The sequence below is a fragment of the Falco peregrinus genome, chromosome 5, assembly GCF_023634155.1.
Source record: "Falco peregrinus isolate bFalPer1 chromosome 5, bFalPer1.pri, whole genome shotgun sequence".
Taxonomy (NCBI): domain Eukaryota; kingdom Metazoa; phylum Chordata; class Aves; order Falconiformes; family Falconidae; genus Falco; species Falco peregrinus.
In genome coordinates, this window is record NC_073725.1 from 41,487,430 (window position 1) to 41,506,793 (window position 19,364).

The 19,364-nt window shown below is 44.5% G+C and overlaps 1 protein-coding gene across 4 annotated transcripts in view; it reads right to left on the reverse strand.

The window, feature by feature from the left end:
* The window catches only part of FAM171A1 (family with sequence similarity 171 member A1), a 98,320-nt gene extending 80,296 nt beyond the window's left edge, over window positions 1-18,024 (reverse strand). For 2 of the 4 annotated variants that reach the window (XM_055805576.1, XM_055805575.1), the window contains exon 1: window positions 9,692-10,115. In XM_055805576.1, coding sequence (XP_055661551.1) covers window positions 9,692-9,785 — 94 coding nt within the window. In that variant the 5' untranslated portion in view covers window positions 9,786-10,115. Of the gene's footprint in view, window positions 1-9,691; window positions 10,116-10,540; window positions 10,978-17,646 lie in introns of those variants that run through there. The other 2 variants (XM_055805573.1, XM_027777696.2) reach the window with 2 other exon arrangements.
* Between the last annotated feature and the right edge of the window lie 1,340 nt (window positions 18,025-19,364).

Here is a 19,364-nt window from a genome sequence, read left to right on the forward strand (position 1 = left end):
CTTGCTCCTACTGCTTCAGGCTGCTTGAAGCAAGTGTCTTTTTAATTTGCATATAGACTGCTAACAACAATATTTACATCAAGTTTAATGCCATAGTTACCTCTAAAAAGTTTTAACTTGCAGTACACTAAAGAATGAAATAACTATCCTGTAAGAACAAAGGAAATTTTAATTTTAATATAAAGAAATTTGTTTTCTTCAAAAGTTTTAACAGTAGGGAAAAAAAAGTGAGTCCCCACACAGGCACTCTGCAAAACAATGAAAATGCAGCTCTCATTTCAAACATCTGTGTCCCTGGCTCCTGTAAATCATACATCATGAACCTGGCTCAAACTTAAGTTTTTTGCCAGGACCTCGACTGTAGCACCACATGCTGAAATAAGGTGAGTTGCAAGAATACTCTGGGTACTAGTAGTAAAGCTAAAAGAGCAAGTATATCACTGTGTTTCACTGTGTCTATCAACATTACTACCACAAGTAGCTTTTTGAACTACTGTAATATTTGTCCAGGTCAGCATGCTACTCAGCAGGTTTCAGAACTTGCCAGGAGCACAATTCAGAGGGAAGCGAAGAGAGCAACTGTTGCTCCCATCTTGAGCTGATGTCACATATTCTGCAAACACAACGCTGCGCCTGGGCAAGTTTATCGCCCTGCTGCCCCCTGCGTATTCCCACCCTCATCCGCCTCACCCCTGCAGACCATCAGTCCTGTCTCCAGAGCTCCTGGACCCGTTTATTTCCCTAGCAATACTTGCCCAACTCAAACAGAAGCAAGAAACGGCCACGAACACTCCCTACCAGACTTTCCTGCCAGTCAGCAACAAAAGCACTCCAAGCCTTTCAAGATATGAGAGGGCCAACAATACAGGGACAGAAGAAGGAAGGGTAGCAAAAGGAGTGAAAACTTCTTATCTCTCAGCAGAGACCTTAATCTAGGAGGCATCAACGCAGAAGTGCAGTAACTAAGGAAAGCAAGGCAATTATCTGGAGGAAAGTGAGAATTGCGCTGGCTGACAGAGTTCAGAGAGGAGTGACCAGACACTATCAGGCATCGCGCGCTCATTATGCCAAAATGTACATTCACAGCTAGCTGACAAAAGTTCTCTTCCAGAATGCTAAACTAAACATCCAGTACTGCCCTCCACATTTCTTTGGAATTTAAATGGGTCAAAGTGCATCATTTCCTCTCAAGCCATTTGGGACATCCAGAGAGCAAAGATGACCCAGGTCCTAACCTGCCCATTACCCTACAACTAGGAGAAACACTCATGAGCACTACACCTCACAGTTCACTTGAAATGAAAAAGTGGATGAAGCTCTGTTTAAACTACCACACAGGGTACAACCTGGACCGAGGCAGGAACAAAAACCTGTCCTGATGGAGACAGAGACAGTCACAGCTGAAAGTATCTCAAATCATCTGCCAGTACCTAGGTCCAGGTCTGCCAGTATTCACTGCTCTTATGCAGTTTTTTCATCTACTGTAGGCAAATCAGTTTTTAAGAAATTCTTTACACTTTTCCTTTGAACAATGGGGTGGTGTCTTATTTTCAGACCATAGCCATTTCCTTTGAGCGGTAACTCTTAAAACAGTTAACTTGCTAAATGTTGTGCCCTACACCTTCTCTTATAATTCTGCAAAAAGTTTAATCCTGCATCAATGGCACTGCTGCCACGTACTTGTTTTCCCTTATCAGCTCTTCTCAGCCCCTTCCTCTGCAACAGCAACAGCAATTGTGTAATTCCCAATGAATCCAACTGGGGAAATGATCCAGGTGAAGGCTAAACTGGTGCATACAGCAGTTTTCAGTTGGATAACTTTCTCAATCTGGTTTACCACATTTCTACACAAATGCCAGTAAAAGAAAATACACAAAGGTGAGAGTAACAATGCAGCTTAATCCAGAATAAATCAACTCTTGGGAACATAAAGGTAATTAAAAACATGGCAAAAAACACTTTGACAAGCCCGAACAACTCTGCAAGCCTCCTTACTTGTTTCTAAACCATTCTTTTTGTTTATTTACCCTTGAGAGTGAAAGACTTAGGCTCATAAGCATAATGTTACAAAGACAAATGGTTTAGAAATGTAAATAGATAATAACTCTTGTTCGAGCCTTGAGAAATGCAAGATAACCCAGCCAGATAACCCAAGAGTGTGTGTTCCTTCACAAAGCTTATTACATAGTATATATTCAGTAGTTCTAAGGCCAAGCCAGAGGGCAACACCACGCTGATGAAACTTCCAGTTACAGTATCTGAGGGAGGATTAATATGACTAAATGGGAGTACAAACAGCATTGTCTAGGCTGCCGTGCTAGTCAGTCAAGATCCACACAGCACAATTCATCTGACCAAATGTGCTTAATCCAGGTGACAGGAATGACACTCAGCCCCATTAGCTGAAAAGATTAGATCTTCATGTCTGTAAAATGTCTATGGATGACTAGCTAAGATGTAGACACTTGCAGGCACCTGAGTTAGGCGAGATGCCTCCTACCTCAGATGACAATTGCATATCCCTCCCATGAGAAGTCTTACATCCACCCATCAAGCACAGACCGAGAGATGAGACAGTTGGATCTTAACCTTTCACTTTGCACAACTTTTCATGGCATGGTGGAGAGCAAGAGGAATGGACAAAACTGCCGATACATTAATTCCCTTCCAACAGCAGTCCAAATACAGCATTTATCTTAATTTGTTGTTGCTTTGTTATCAAGCAAGTCTCATAACATCACCTGAGAAATACTTATTGCTGTATATGTCCTTGCTTATAAAGGATGAAAGAAATACAGTTTTTTCAGTAATTCAGTCACAAAGATGGGATGAAACAAGAGGGAGGTCCCAACACTGCTACCACCTCTGTAATTACTGCATTAAGAAGAAAGGACTCTTTTCTTGAACAAAGTAGTAGTACCTTATGCCTCTACCTCTTATTTATCTCAGCATCTACTGATTGTCAAGGTAAGCTCCCCTTTACTGTTAAACATTGCTATTGTATTACTAACACCTGGCACATAGTACAGTAGTTGTCAGCACTTTTGCAGCTAGAACTTAAGAAAACTGGAAGCATTTTGCACCTTAATGAATTCAGCTTCTTTGTCATCCCAGAGCCAAAAGGATGCAGCTACTTCCTTCCCCTTGGCTTCACCCTGGCACTCCATTTCCTCCCTGCTAAATGCAGTTGCCACTGTGTCTCCTCCAAGCCTGGTTCCCACTGAGCAGAGAGGCCTCTACAAGAGCCACTCCAAGTCCAGCAAGGCTTATGCAGGGGTCTCCTCTACTGTTGTGTGCTCATCTCTCCCTCTGAAAAACAACCGTTACACCAGCACAGCAGAGTCTTCCATAGTGCAGGTTCCTACTCACAGAGACAGGCAGGCTTCACCTCCTGGTGCGTGAGGTATATGGATAACAGATAAAGCCAGGATTTCACTCCCTAGCGTGCCTCCATAGTATGGCACAGACAGTGACAGCTCACAGAACTGCAAAAGCTAAGAGTAGGAACAATTGAAAGATAGCTTCAGTGTTGGATTTCAGGGAATTTTATGCCCTGCTATGGAGACTGCTTCTATTCAAAATATACTGTATGTCCACAGTAGTTGTTTTAATATACCAAATCCCCCAAGTAGCTAGTGAGGGAGCTAAACTTACAGACTATATTGTACATAAATTAATCTTTCCTTCAGCTAGTCTTGAGATCTGTTGCTCTTCAAACCAGCAAAAAAGTGACATGGGTATATCTGAACCACAACATTGGCATTTTACATGAAATGAAAATGTAGCTCTATGTTGAAATATACTTCAATACTACTCTCAAGGGCTTAGATTCACCATTAAGTGAAGTACGATTCTGTCTTAGTATTCTGAAGTGAAAGATTCAATGCACTTACTAAAAGCAACAAGAAATTACAGTATGTCCACATTCTTATGGCTCTGTATTAACAAATATGTATGTAACTTTCCAGTTTCCAATAAAAATAAAGATTGTGTTTGTAAAAAGCACGTGTCTAATGCTTCTTACCATGCACAACAAGCCAGATATTACATTAACTTTTCAGTTAATGTAAGCCAGCTTACAGGAAAGTGTTTCTGGAATTTCTGAAGAAAACAAAAAAAAGCAACATTCAGTTCTCTTTGTTATTTCCCAAAATAAAATGTTTTAGTGTATATTTAGCATGTATTATATTTAGTATTATTAAACTCATTTGTTCTAGTAAATACAGCAACTTACACAGACTTCTTGCCTCCCTTATTTGTGATCCCTGACAGATAAATGGTTGAGACCTGTGAGAGAGGCAGAATACCAACAGTGTCGTTTCTCTCAGAAGTTGCCTTTCTTCATATCTAAAGGCAGAACTGACATATACTGGAGCAAAGGGAAATTACTCCTACAAAAACTGCAGCTTGCATAAGGTAGTCAGTGTATAATGTTACAGAAAAACTGAAAGTGCACACTTTGATTTCAAGTTGCAGGTATTTTGGAGAGATTACTTAGTTTGCCTTTGGCTGACTGGAAGACTAACTATCCCCCTAAATTATAAGCTGAAGGCACATGACACAATTGTATTGATCAAATGTACTAGAGTAATCTGAGATATGTGGAAAAGCAGCATCATTCCCGGCCATACGGCTATCCAACAGCCAAACTTCAAGCAGGGTTGTTAAGAAATGTCATTAAAGCTGAATCACCAAGCTTCCAGGTACTGTGCATACTATACTGACATGACCTATGCATCGAGTTTCCTTGCCATACATTTTCCTCTCAGTTTTCTTCATGCAGCAAGACTGTAGCCAGTCATTACCCACAGAAGATGAGTAAAAAACTCATTTGAAGTTTGTACTAACAGAAGGCAGAGTGACATTTCTTCTCTTCCATGCACCAAAACCATTGGAGATTTCTTAATTTTTTTGACAAACCTAAAACCACAATCCTTCTCCCTCCCTAGCACACAAATACATATACCCAGGCTTCTGTTACATTAACAAGCATAATGGTCAAACTGCATTTCATTGCCACCAGAAACCTCTCCTGTAGAGGGGACTGCTATTTGAAACCATTCACTTGGCCAGAAGTTGGCACAGAAAACAGCCGTCCCTAAAAATTTCATGAACCAGGTTCTAGTCTCAAACAGTAAGAGGTGTCAGTGCGAGGTCTGAAGAAAAAAAGACAAGAGAGGGGGGAAGGAGAAGGTTGTTTTAACCTTTGTGTTAGGCAACACATGGCAATTAACACCATCTCAAGACACAAGTGGACAAGACCACAGGGAAAGCCAGCATGTGAGTTTGCTGTCACTTGACAAGTGCATACACACATTATTTAAGGTAAAATGAATCACTTACTGCAAGGTATTACAAGCCAAAAGGGTGAATACAAATGTTTAGCAGAAAAAACCTGCAGTTTTAAACCCTCAGCTCACCTAGGTAATTTGTTCATCTGACAGAAAATCAGTTACTAGGCATTTGCAGGCATCCGTAGTTGAAGGTAAACAAGAAAAAAAAAATATCTACTGCTTACCTGGATCTGATAACCGATAAAAGCAACGAATACCTCATCCTCATTAAGATTTTACAATACTATCTTGTACTAAGTAAACAATTTGTTCCTCCACTAAAATAAAACAACAACTTTGGTACTGCTTTAGAGCAATTTAGCTTCTACTCTTAGGAGTCCATTTGTGGTCTCAATAAAAGAAATACTTGCATTTGAAGGTCATTAGTAATTTGCAGCTGACTGAGAAAAGACAGTACGGCAGTGCAAGACGAGAGAAAGACTTCATTTCTGCATCATCTAAACTTTATTATCATGGGTAAAACTGCAAGCTTGGGATTACTGACTAAAAAAAAAAAAAAAAAAGCCAAAAACTTGAAGGTCTTCTCACAGCTGTTACTGTGCTGTCTAGAGAAGAAGCCTTTAAAAAATGTCCAGCTGAAATGGTTGTGAAATTAGCTTTCACAATGTCAAGTAATGTAATGGCTGTTTGCAGACAGGCAATTCCAAACAGCAGCACTCAAGCATTAACTCTCCTGTCCTCCATGCACAGAGTGAGGAGAAGATGCTGCGGATTCTGACTAAGCAGCAACAGCTGAACTTTTATTCACCATCATACTAGGAAAAAGAAGTATCTCCCTGATCTCCTTCTGGGACTATGAAGGTGGGATATCCTGAGTATACTAATCTACTAGTCCTTGAATTGGGTGCAATTTATTACTCAAATATAAATAATTATAACTTCTTCATTTGGAACAACTAACAAAATATGAAGACATGAATTAAAACCAATACTCGTTGCAGCAGAGGAGTCATACTGGACTTCTGCATTGCAACACACTATTTTAGGCTTTCTCTTAAAAGACCCTCCCTAGCATCTACAAATGAATCGCCCTCATCTTCTACTGCAAAACGAAGTATACAGTCGACAAAGAAATTTAACCCCTTCTCAAATTACACTGATTTTGCCTACATTCTCCCTTGCTAAGGCTCCCTAAGTTTAAAAGGGATCTGCTCATATGAAGAAAACTCACTGTGTATTTTGTCTGTACTCATCAGACAAACCACCACTTCCCAGTAGGAATACAGCTTAAGAGCTGGTTTGTTTTCTTTGTTTTAATTAAAATCTCTACACATTTATTGCAGCATTCAAAACAAGTTCTGGAATACCTGATAGAACAATTAAACAAAAAAAACCACAAAAAAAAACCCCTTAAACCCATAATTTAGTCCTCACCTGAAACACTTGAGAGGTTTCAAGCATTTGAGGAAAGTTAAAGAGATAAAGCCTTACCAAGCCCTAAGTGTACCTTCATGGATTTCTCACAACCTCACTGCTGGGGCTCTAAGCATCAACACTGACTAAAAATGAACAACTCATCTGTATGGCTGTTACTGTAATAAAAAAAAATAAGTTACAGAAACTTAGAGGGTACCCCTGTGACCTTCAGAGGTCACAACAGACCTGCATAATGAATCAAATAAGGTAATAGTGTGCCAGTCATCCAATTTTCTAAATAGGGTGCTAAGTGCAGAGCTTAATTACCAGTACTTTCCATATTCACAGATTATGCAATCAGTCTGGCCAAGCAGAATTTGAAGCTGGAACTGTCTGAACCTACGGCTGAGAGCAGCAGAAGAGAGAAATGCTTGATGCAAAGCATTGCTCCTTATCCCTTCCTTAACCAGAACACCAATGACAAATCCCATCTTCAAATAGCTCCAAATCCAAGACGTATTTATTTGGTCTGTTAACACAGGCATGGAATGTCTTAACTGAGTCTCATCTAATCTGTTCCTCTTCGAGGAGGGCTCTCCGCACTAGTCTCTTGTAAACTGTCCAATAATAAATATTGCAGCTGAAACAATTACTCCCTGATGGCATTGTCTGGCTTTCTCAACTCCACCTTTATTCCCATCCCTTGTTTTTTCACTAATCTCTTCCCAGCTGCAAGGGGAAAGTTAGACATCTGCAAACATCCCTGAACTTTGGCAATGGTCCCTCACCTGTAGCTACAACTATCACCATGGTGCTAAAAGGGCAGGAGGGAAAAACAGTTGGTTTAGATTTTACAACCACTTGGCACTTACTATGCTCAGTATACAAACAAGGACTGTGCCCAATACCAAAACTCTTTTCCCCAGAAGATGTTCATGCTTGATGATTAGGAACTTACTCAAGGCTACAGGCTGGCATTGCATAAACTTTCAAAAAAGGCTCATGGTAAGTGGCTGGTAAATAGTCAGCAGAATATACTTCAATATGAGAATAGCTCTACATATCCGCTTACCAATGTACATGTCCAAAGAGTAAAGACTGGGCTAGTAATTAGACTTTGGAAAACTATGCTACCTATGAAAACTTGGATGTTCTTACATGGAAGATAAAATTAGACCATTTGATTTAGATAGAAACGTTTGCCACTCACTGAAATAGCTGCCTATTACTCAAATCATCAGCTACCAGGCTTGACATGGATGTAGCTGCTATAGAGACAAGTCTCCACATACCATGAATTGAGCTTGACAACAGAAGACGAGATCAACAGGGCAGTTGAAAAGCACTAATTCTGCCAACACCTCACCACTCTGATCACGTATATGAAAAAGATTTTCCATATGACACAGAAATTACAATAAATTTTGACAATACCTTCATATCCAAAGTGCTACTTTCAAGGGATGAACACCGTTCTGTTTTTCTGGCACACTTATCAATAAACTCAGTACAGTCCTGAGCTCACTGGCCTTTTGAGTTACAGTTTAGTACTTCTTATTCCAGAACTGCTATTGCTTTGTCCTTAAAAAAAGGCAGAAATAGGACATTACACTTGATGCCAGATTGCCTAGCTTGGAAGAGTTCGCTACAAGGTACCAACACCTTTTGAATACTCTGTATCGGAGCAGAGGCCCACCTAGACCTGAGTTAGTATACCCTAAATACAGCAAAAGACAGAATTCAAAGAGGTTACTTCTAACATTTTCCTTCCTGCGGCAAGCAGGGCTTACTGATTCTTACCGACACATGAGGCAGGAAAGCTTGGAGGCACCAGACGCTGCTCGCCACCGAAGCGAAGCAGCCCTACCACCTCGTCCCACATGGCATGTTCAGACACTCGACAACGCGTGCCATCGGGCTGGCGCTGAGCGCTGGGGAGGTCGCATTTCCCCCTAATGCGTTTCGTACCCCCAGGTAGACAAGTTCTCTCCTTCCCCACACAGCCGCGGTCCCGGCAGGCGCGACGCCGCCGCAGGGTCCCTGTCAGAGGCCGGTGGAGGGGCTGCCCCGCCACCAAAGGCAAGGGCCGTGGCAAGCGGGGCACGGGGGATGTCCCCCCGCCAAGCCCCCACCGGGGCTGAGGGCAGGTGCACCTCGCCGCCCTGGGGACCGTTCGCCACGGCACCTATGAGGATCAGGGCAGAGCAGCCTACGGCAGGACCCCGGCCCGGCCCAGAGGACCCGGGAGCTGCCCCAGGTGCCGGGGGAGCCGCCGAGGCCTCCCGGGGGCTCGGGTACTGCCCCGCTTCTGCTCCCGCCCGGGCGAAGGCGGAGGGGGCCGGCGACCCTGACCGGCCGGGGCAGCGCCTTTCCCCGGCTGCCCAGGGGCGCAGCGGCCGCCCGGCGCCGTGACAGGCCCCCGCCCGGCCGGCGGGCAGCCCACCGCGCCGAACAAAAGGCCCGGCCGAGGCCCGGAAACGTCCCGGGGCGGCGGGCCGAGCCGCGCCGCCAGACCCGGGGGCCAGCCCGCTGCCCGGCGTCCCCACACGGCCGGTGGCAGGGCCTGCCGCCGCCGGTGCCCCTCAGCCCGCCTCTCACCGCCGCGTCGGGCCCTGCAGCGGGCACAGCGGGGAGGCGGGGGGAACCGGGGGAGATGGTCGCAATGCAATAGCTCCGGCGGCGCTGAGGGAGGGGGCAGCACAATGAGGCCAGCGGCAGCCCCTGCCCCTTCCGTTAACAAAAGCACCCCCGCCGCGGGGCTGCCTTCGCCACCCCGGGCCCGGGGGGTCTGCAGCAGGCGGCGCCCCCGCTGCGCTCCGCGGGCGGTGGGAGCCGGGAGAGGTCTCGCATGGCCGCCCCCGCTCCTCCGCCGAACCGCCGGGCCCCCCAAGTTTGCCGCCGCCCGCACGATGCAGCCCCCCGCCGCCCCGCGGGGGTCGCCGCACAAAGCGGGCCGGTCCCGCCGCCCTTCCCGCACCGACCTTGAGTCGCCTCGGGCGCCCCTAAGGTTTTGGTCACCGCCTTCCACACGTTGCAGCCCAGCAGGCAGAGGAGAAGCGCCGCCGACCTGCTCATTTCCACCCGCCGCCGCCAGCCGCCGCCAGGGAGGGAATCGCCGCCGGAGCCGCTGCCCGGAGGAGGAGGAGGAGGAGGAGAAAGAGCCGCATCAGGGGCTGGCCCGCTCCGCGCCTCCCTCCATGTTGCCGCGCGCTGCCCCTCCTGCTTTCTCCGCCTGCTGCATTGTCGTCCCGCCGCTGCGCCCCGGCCTCCGCGTCCCGCGTTGTCCCCCCGGGCGGGCGGCGGGGGGGAGGCGGCCGTGCTCCGCGGCCCCGGCTGCCTGCCTGGTTTTATTTTTTAAGGTTTTTTTTTCCCCCGTTTATTTTTTTTTTTTTTCCCCTCCGGTCTCCCGGCAGGGGCAGCAAGGCTCCGCCGCCCGCTGGTTAACCCTTTGCGGCAGCCCCTGCCCCGCGCGGCGGGCCCGGCGGGACAGCGCCCCCTGCCGGCCGCGCCCCGCCCCGCCCCGCCGGCCGCGGGTCCGGGGGCCGCTCCCCGGCGAGGCGCGGGGCCTGGCGCGGGGTCTCGTCGCCTCGCGAGCGCGGCTGCCGCCCGGAGGCAGCGCGCGGCCCCGGCGGGAAGCGCGCGCCCCGCGCCACCAGGTGCTGCCGCGCTTACCTGCCGCGGGGCCGGGGCCGCCCGCCGCCACCTCCCCCCCGTACGGCTGCAAAATGGCCTCCTCGGCGGTGCCGTCCCCCGCCGCGGCGGCTCCCTCCCTCGCCTTCAGCTGCAGCCCGGCGGGAGGGACGAGGGGGAAGACGGACGCGGTGGCTTACAATGGCACGGCTGAGACGTGTCACAGGGTCCCCCGCGGCCTGCTCCCCCGCTGCTGCTGTTTCAAGCGCGTTTTTTAAAACCAAAAAGAAACACGACCAAAGCACAACGGAAAATGCATCCATCTACTGGTCTTTATACAAAACTGTGTACAAAACGCTACCGCGACCTGCCCGGGAACGGCGCAGGCTGGGGCTTAGGTGCCGCGCTGAGGGCAGGGCCGGGCCGGGGCTTCTGCACGGCAGCGGCAGCGCGGCGGGAGCTGCGGCCGCGCGGGGCCCGTCTCGCTGGGGGGTCTCGCACCGGCACGTTTTGCACCGTCCCTAAGAGCACCTCGGTGTGCCTTCCTCCGGGCCGGCACAGACAGCGGGCCAGCAGCGCTCGCTCCTCCCTCCCCGGGCTCCGCCGAGCATCACACTTCCCGGGGCGGGAGACCGGCGCTCCTGCGTGCCCCCGGCGCAGGGGCCGCCGCTGCAGACAGCTGTTAGGGGAAGCCTTTACACAGCTGTGCAAAGCGCAGCCTCTGCCCCGCCAGCTCACCGTTACCCACCATTTGCTCCCAAACACTGCCGAGGCTTCAGCTTGCCTGTAAGGCTGAAGTTTGTAAACCTACAAGTTTTAATCTCTCACAGAGGTGTCTTAAAGCTTCAGGTTTTATTTGTAATACCTATTTTTAAATAAAATCTCCCATAAAAATGCAATGCGTTGTGCATTTATGTGTAGAAAGCAGTACAGTTGTTTACTTTGTCACTTCGGTATTTGACCAGAGTAACTATACCACAAGCTACAGATTGTTCCTTTTATGAATTTTATGAACTTCTTGTGCCTTAGAAACTGTTAAAACTGATTTTCCAGTTCCTTTTTAAAGACACTCCATTGATTGCAATATATTTCAGTCCAATTTTACTGTTAGGTTGTTCAAATACATTTTCTGAGAACCGATAAATAGGGCGTAGACACCGCAACTTCATCTTTTTATCCTGACAATTTAGAGGATTTATTTGTAAAGCTCGGTCCTGTAAGAAAAGTAGGTACAAAAAGGATAATCAGTTCACAGAGGAGACCAAATGAGCAAACACAGATCATCTGATCTTACTCCTGCTTGTCATAAAACAAAGATTTCAATATAGTAAACTCATGTCATGTCTAAACAGTTATCATGGTCTGAAGAGCACAGTGGATTTCCAACAAAACTGATAGAAGTTTAGGGGCAGTTAGTGACTGCGAGGCAGCTCCTTTCTAAAGAAAGGAGGTGGGCCACGTGGTAAATAATCACATATGACACAGCATCTTTTTTGAGATCCCATTTCACTTTCTCTGGATGTCCACAGATTTAAATTGGCATAAATCAGATAAGCTCATGCTAGAAACATATATAAAACCTATTCCTGTCCATAAAGCAAGCTAGAGCAATTTGTCACAGAGAGGAATACTCATTTTCCTGAATACAGCTGTACTGTTTTCACAGAACATCAGTGGATAACACATAATGATTTGGGCTAGAAAAGAAATGAGATATTGCACTGAACTTTGTCTAGAATTTACATTTAAGAAAGCATGAAGCCATTTACATAAGCCCTTAATCAACTTTTACAAAGATAGAAAATTTTGCTTTACCACTAGTAAACAAATGGTCTGTTTCAAGACTCGGGTTTGGCTGCATTTGCTCACTTGACCCATTCTGCAATAGATTTGCTGTTCAAGGAAAGATGTTTTCTAATTCATACTACAAGCTACAGGGACACGAGAGGCTAACTTTTTGTTGGTGTCTTTTTCCTTCAAAGAAGAAAGAATACTTCTTGGAGCCGCTCACCACCGCAGTTTCCCCTCTCCCGTGCACTGAGAACTACCACAGCTCATTGGAATTACAGACTGCTTCGGCCTTCCCGTGTGGTTTTGCTACCTAGCTTCAGTAAAGTACTTTGAAGCTATGAAATTCAACTTTATGAGGTTAGTGGTCTCATAGCTCTGGGGTTTTATTTAGCTCACCTATATGGATCTCATGACTAAGAGATATCATCATATGACATCTACCACTTCACAAAAGTCAGTTAGGCATGAAGAAAAAAAAAAATTTTCTGAGAGTGGTTTTTCACAAATCTCTTATTTTCAAATTATGTGTAAGTTAATATCCAGCTCCTAATATTATGACATCCCAGCTAACAATAACACGGCAGATGACAAAAAGACGACCCATACTTTTTCACCATATTCCCATAAATATTTTGATCTACCAAAGCAAGTTGTGGATGCCTGATCCTAAATAGGCTATGCAGATTCTGAAAACACAAGCTGTGTATAATACCACACACTCCCTGCGTTAACCCACCTTATTTCAGCCCACATATGCTGGGCACACAGGGCTTGTCCCCTTCCTGAATAAGATAAATTTATATATATAATTATATGGTGGCACTCTCATAAATGCACCCATTCATGTCATGAAGCTGAGCTATTCCTCCAAATATCTTCTCTTGAAATGATCTTCGCTCCCTTGCTTCAGTGAGCACTGAAGTATCTAATACTGACATATTGGTAATGCCATTGATTCCTGGATGAACACTCCCGATGACACATGGGATAGTTCATGTCTTAGAGCTCAAATCCTCCTCAAACTTAAGCAACTATCAGTTCTAGTCCAGTCATGTCTTCATGCCTTATTTGTTGATACCCATTGGCCAGACACCTCTAAAGATAAAAAGGAGCCAATTTACTGCAGCCTGAGTAAACACGAGAGTGTCAGTAAATAACATTCTATGATTCTAAATGACACTAATACCATAATATAACCTCTGTCAGGCTCTAGTGAGAGTTCAGCTCTAATTCTGGTCATACACCAGCCAGCGGTGTGTCCTTGCAGCAAAGAAGGGGAACGGTATCCTGGGCTGCAGGAGACAAAGTATTGCCAGCAGGTCAAGGAAGGTGATCCTTCCCCTCCACTCAGCACTGATGAGGCCACACCTGGAGCACTGTGTGTCCAGTTCTGGGCTCTCCAGTACAAGATTGACGCAGACATACTGGAGAGAGTCCAATGAAGGGTCATGAAGATGATAAAAGGACTGAAGTATCTCTCCTACAAGAAAAGGCTGAGAGAGCCGGGACCGTTCAGCCTGGGGAAGCAGGGGCTCAGAGGGGATCTTACCAACATATATAAATATCTGAAGGGAAGGTGCTAAGAGGATGGGGTCAGGCTTTTGTCAGTGGTGCCCAGTGACAGGACCAGAGGCAACGGGCACAAACTAAAACACAGGAGGTTCCCTCGGAACATCAGGAACACTTCTTCACTGTGAGGGTGACCGAACACTGGCACAGGTTGTCCAGGGAGCGTGCGGAGTCTCCACCTGTGGGGATACTCAAAAGCCATCTGGACACAATCCTGGGCCCTGCCTGAGCATGGGGGTTGGACCAGATGACCTCCAGAGGTGCCTTCCAACCTCAACTCTTCTGCGATTTATGTTTAGAAAGAATACTTGAGCCCTAGCACTCAAGGTGCAGTGGGAACTAGACGGCTGGACCTACTCCTACCCCATGGTCGGAAAGGAAATTTTTGCCTCCTACAGCATTTCCTATTGGTCCAGTCCACATTGAGGATACACATTGTACATTTTTACATTGTACAAATAATTTAATTACATTTCAAATTGTACAAACACACGTATTTCCAAATACTTGACTATTCAATTAATTCATACTAATATACTTACAACATGATTAGCTATTAATGAGGCACTCTGTACCAATCATTAGTAGACATGTTCAAAGAGTGCCCTGGAAAGTCTATGGCTTATCTTGGGGTTAGGCTTATATCTATAGTAAGTAGTTTCACAGACACACTTGAATGGCGTGCTGAATACACGTAAGCAAAAGTCTGGGATAACTAGTTATTTTCTATTCTCTCTCACAACTTCTAGGACAGTTTTTCTTGTGGTATTATTTCCACGTACACAAATGTGAATTACGAAAACAGTGCTCAGACAGCCAATGACTAATATATATTGGATTAATAGTTAAATATTTTCTATATAGCAGGTGAAATCAGTGAATCAAGAGGTACAAGTATTTGTAATGAAGACATGTCTCCAGCAAGCTGTTATCCAGGAGCCTTTCTGGTACTAATTATGTGGTATTCAACATTTCACATACAAACTATAGAAGCTACTTAGTCCTGGAGCTTTCAAAGATAAAAGCAAAGTTTTATGGCCAGGACAACAACTTCCTATCCTTACTAGAAATCTAGCGGTGTTTGAATACAACTGTTGTTTTAGTTGTAACCATGCTGAGTGTGGGTGCACACGATCTTTGGCATAAATATCTTTTATCCTGAAGATCTCAGATCATATTAATAGTACAGCAAAGGTATGTCAACATTGAAATGAAGTCAACTAGTGCCAATACATGCTCGTAAGGTAAAGAAATGTTTGCCTAAGCATGACCTAAGTTCTTGTTTACGTAGGGAAGTCAGTATGGAACAGTTCTGTGTGAAATACGTTCCCACACCTGACTGCACACCAAATCCCTTGGTAGACAACTGGATGTGAACCAGCTGAAGCCTTCAACAAATGTTAGAGCCAGAAGTAGGTTTTACTGCCCTATTTCTATATTAAATAAAATAATATTTATCTTGTGGGAACTACCAGAATAGGACTAGGTTGAGATTTAAAAAAAGAGATCTGTAAGCATTGCCTAAAGTTGCAGAGGAGAGGCTAGCAGGGAGTCTTGAGCTCAGAATGAGGGTTTTAGGAGGCTGGGCTCCAGCAGCTGAGAAAGGACTGGGAGACTGCGGTAGATCTGAAGCAGGGATGAAAGGATGACCGAGGAGTCAGTGGGCTCTAAGACAGTAGAAGAAAGCATGAAGGAAGGGCTGTGTGGGATCTGTGGAGCTTTCACGAGCTATGGGGGTTATCAGTATCTGTGAACTTGTGCCTCTCCCTCCAGCACAATCTGCTCAGAAGATGAGCAGATCCCTGCTGCCTTCCTTCCCAGATACCTTCTCCCTCTTAGCAGAAAGACCAGGCTCTGCTCCTGCCGAGTGAGACGACACATGAAGGTGAAGAGCAGGCTCAGAGCCAAGAGAAATGGAAGGGAAGAGCAGCACCAGGGAAGAAGTGAGAGAGAAGCGACTGCCACTACCAGCAGATCGCAGACTGCCCTTCAAAGTGGCCACTGTCCCTCCCACCCCAGCGCTTCCCTTAGCAGGAACAACAGCAAGTCTGGCCCTGTGCATAGCTAGAAATACTGAAGTCCACTTCTGGGAGCAGTGAGCTGTGCTTAACCCTATTAGCAGGTGAGCTGAAAGGAAACATCAGTCCCTTACTGGGGTGAATGGCAGCTCCTGCAGACTGCTGCCCCAGGCAGCTGCCTACATCAAAACCTAGGTTTCTCTGTTGACACTGTTTTTACAAAGCCTCCTTAGAATAGCTGAGGCACAGTGTTTGTATCTCCCTGAAGACTGAAACAACTAACTGATTGATATTCAGTCTTTCTTGGAAGAAGAAAAGGTCTGGACTGACCCCAACGACTCTCAGGAGTCTTTGGGCTAGGGTTTTTAAAAAAACTCCATATCCTGCTGTTCAGCCTTTCCCAGAGGGGAAAATCTAATTTCAGAAATACTGTACAATAACTTATCACTTTTTTGAACCAACCTGTACTTCTGCTGGAAAAACATTTCGTGGAAGTATATGATGAAAAAGGCTTCCAGGCATTAGTTTATCAGTCCAATGTTGAAATGCCAGTCCTGGTACCTAGATATTTCCCAGTGTCAATACATGTCTTGGCAAGCCAGGCATGGATACTTCAGTTTGCTGCCACTGAGTTAGGGCAGAATATATTCAAGTATACAACATCTGGAAGCCTTTCTCTCTAAAACATGGAGAAATACTAAAATCAACACTTTTATTTTGATCAAATAATCTTTTTATGAACTAAGAAGTTTTATAAGTGCAGAGGACAGGCCAGAGAGGGTGTATTGCTTTGCAGACAGCTTATTAACAACAAATAAGGGAGAACTCACTAGCACTAGGCTGAAGGGATTTCATTTAATTGGAAGACAAAACATTAAGATAATGCAAAATTAGAACACTGACAAGAAAATCAAGATCTCTGTATCTGACCACAGATGCTCTAAAAGAGAACTGCAATTATGATTCATTTTATCCTCTGCCAGTTGCTCCTCATACAAACACAGAAAAATTCAGTCTTGCTTAATGCTGAGAAGAAAACTATGTCCTGGTCTTAAGATTTATTTCGTGTGTACCCAAAAACATAGCACCATGATAATGCATCAGATGCATGCATGCGCGCACACACACACAGAGTTCTTTTCCTTAGCCTTTACTGCATTAATTTCAGATTTTCAGTATCACTAATCCTAAATGTCCAATTAAAAACCAGACACCTCACCTCCTCCCACCCTCAAATGGAATTATTTAGCACATTTTGTGGCTGGCAAGGGTGGTTTTTTAACCTCTAAGGTAATTATGCTCTCTAGTTTTTTGCTGCATTTCTGAAAGATGAATTTAAAACAAACAACAAATATCTGAGAGTCTCAGATGAGCTCCTGACTCCAAGAGTTAAGTATCTAGTAAGAATACCAACATAACCAAATTCTCAATAAAATAAGAAAAGGTAACACCATTCACACTAGGCATTGTTATAAGGTTACACAGACTACAATTGAAAGGAAGTTGTTATTCAGCTCAAAAATACTTCCTTTCCCTTTTTTTTTTGTTATTTATGGCTCCATTTAGCTGAAGGGGTGACTATCATTTGGATACTAGCTAGGAGAACTTAAAACTTTCTCTGGAAAAGGCTTGATTTAAATTCTGCTGGGCACTACTTACATAATTGTCTAAACAGCCACACAGCTCTTAAAATACAACAAAACCCATCAGATTTAAACAAACTGAGCTATCTTTGTGCTACAGAAAAAGATGGCAAAAGCATACCAGCAAAATAGAAGCTTTCTAAAGTGTCATTTTGGTGTAATGCCTGCCTTCCTTACTACGCTGTCTTCCCTAAACCTCTGAATGACTAAATTTAAGAGCCTCCACTCTCCATTCAATCACCTTGATGAAATACACTCAAAGCAGTTTAGATCAGAGTTCCTCACCACTGAGTCACGCTGTTGCTCTCTGTTATCTCTCCCCATGCCACTGCAGCAGTACAGCTCTTCTGGAAGCTGATGAAGATAAAACACCCATCCAGGCACAGCTCTATTCAAGGAGTTTGTGAGTGCCTGTGCTTCACTTTACCTCCTGAAGACAGTTCCTTCTGTTTTCTCCCTTTAAGTCAGCAAAAATAAAATGCAAGAGAGTCTTGCTTAATGGCCTTGAGCTGTCATTAAGAAGTTCTGTACAGATTTTAGTCTTTTGAAAAAAAGAAAAAAAAACCCAAACCACTTTATAAATCAATACAAAACTGGCAAACATAGTTCTCAGAAGCCATAATCTTAGAAAGATTTTTAAAATTCAATTTCACTGAAGTTCTTTAGTCAATGGTGCCTTTCTGTGGTTCCCCTTCCTCCCATTTGCCTGTTACCTCTGCTCTCAGACTTCCTCTCGCTTCGGGCCACTTCACTTATTCTCATGGTTTCAGTTGTTGCCTACATAACCAAAATCTCATTTATCTTTCTGCTCCAACTTTTTCTTCATCCTTTTAGCCTCAAGCACATCAGTTTTGGAATTGGAAATGATAACCTTCTCCTCAAAAACCTTGTTCTTTCTTTTACCATTAAAAAGCTGCTTACTGTTCCTCCTCACCCATACTTCTAAACAGTACTTTCCATTATTTTCTTTCTCCTTCTTCCCAGCTGTTTTATCTCATTCATTTATCCTAGTTTATCTTTCTAAACTTTGCTTTATCCTAAAAATGCCTACTGTCACAGTCTCATTCAAGCAGTGTTACCAAATTTCTATTAGTACAGGTTCTTCCCCATCAACTCCCACCTTCCTACTTCAACCTCTTTCCTTCTTTAAATTGAGGAACAGTTCTTTCTGACTGATCAGAATTCACCCCTTATCTTTGGTGTCAACACACCTGCTGACTCAAATAGACATTGCTGCATTCCTTTGATTCATTGTTTCTTCATAAAAACTGGAGACTTACCATTTTTAAAGGTAAAGCTTTCTTTTGTTTGTTTGTTTGGGTTTTTTTTCCCAAATACAGTTACACAGTAGCTTAAAAATAATTCACAGCTATTGGTAATTTACAAATACCGAGATTTATATTGTAATTCTGGAACCTCTGTAAAGTATAATTTTGCAGGCTCTGTCTAACCTTGACTTTTAAAATATTTCAGGTATTCATTTCACTGTATTATGCCACCAGTTCTTACTGGAAATAATTTTTGGAATATTTTAGCTTTATCTACCTAGTTAAAAACAAAATATTGAGGCAATCATTGATATTTTTCTCAAATGACTGGTCTGCTGCATCTGATTGCTATACACATCTCATCATGGCTTAGTAATCTCTTAGACAGCTACAGCTGTGCCAGCAAATGCAACTAGTTTCTTAGCTCCCAAGGGCCCAGCTTTGAATTAGCTAGTGCTAAACAGTGTCCCTCCCACCACAATTAACGTGATGCACATGGCAACATTATTTTTTTTCCTTCTGTCACTAAACTCAAGCTTCAAGCACACAGTTTGCTGCCAAATTGTTTCATGTAACACACAAGTACTAAATTCTATTATATTAATATGTGGAAACTGCTTCATTTTTCACACGTATTTATGTCTACAAATGGTTCTGATGGTTTACTTGCTATTATTCTGAGTCTTACGATTTCCAGAGTTCATTGTCTCAGGAAGCATCTTGGTGTAATGGTGT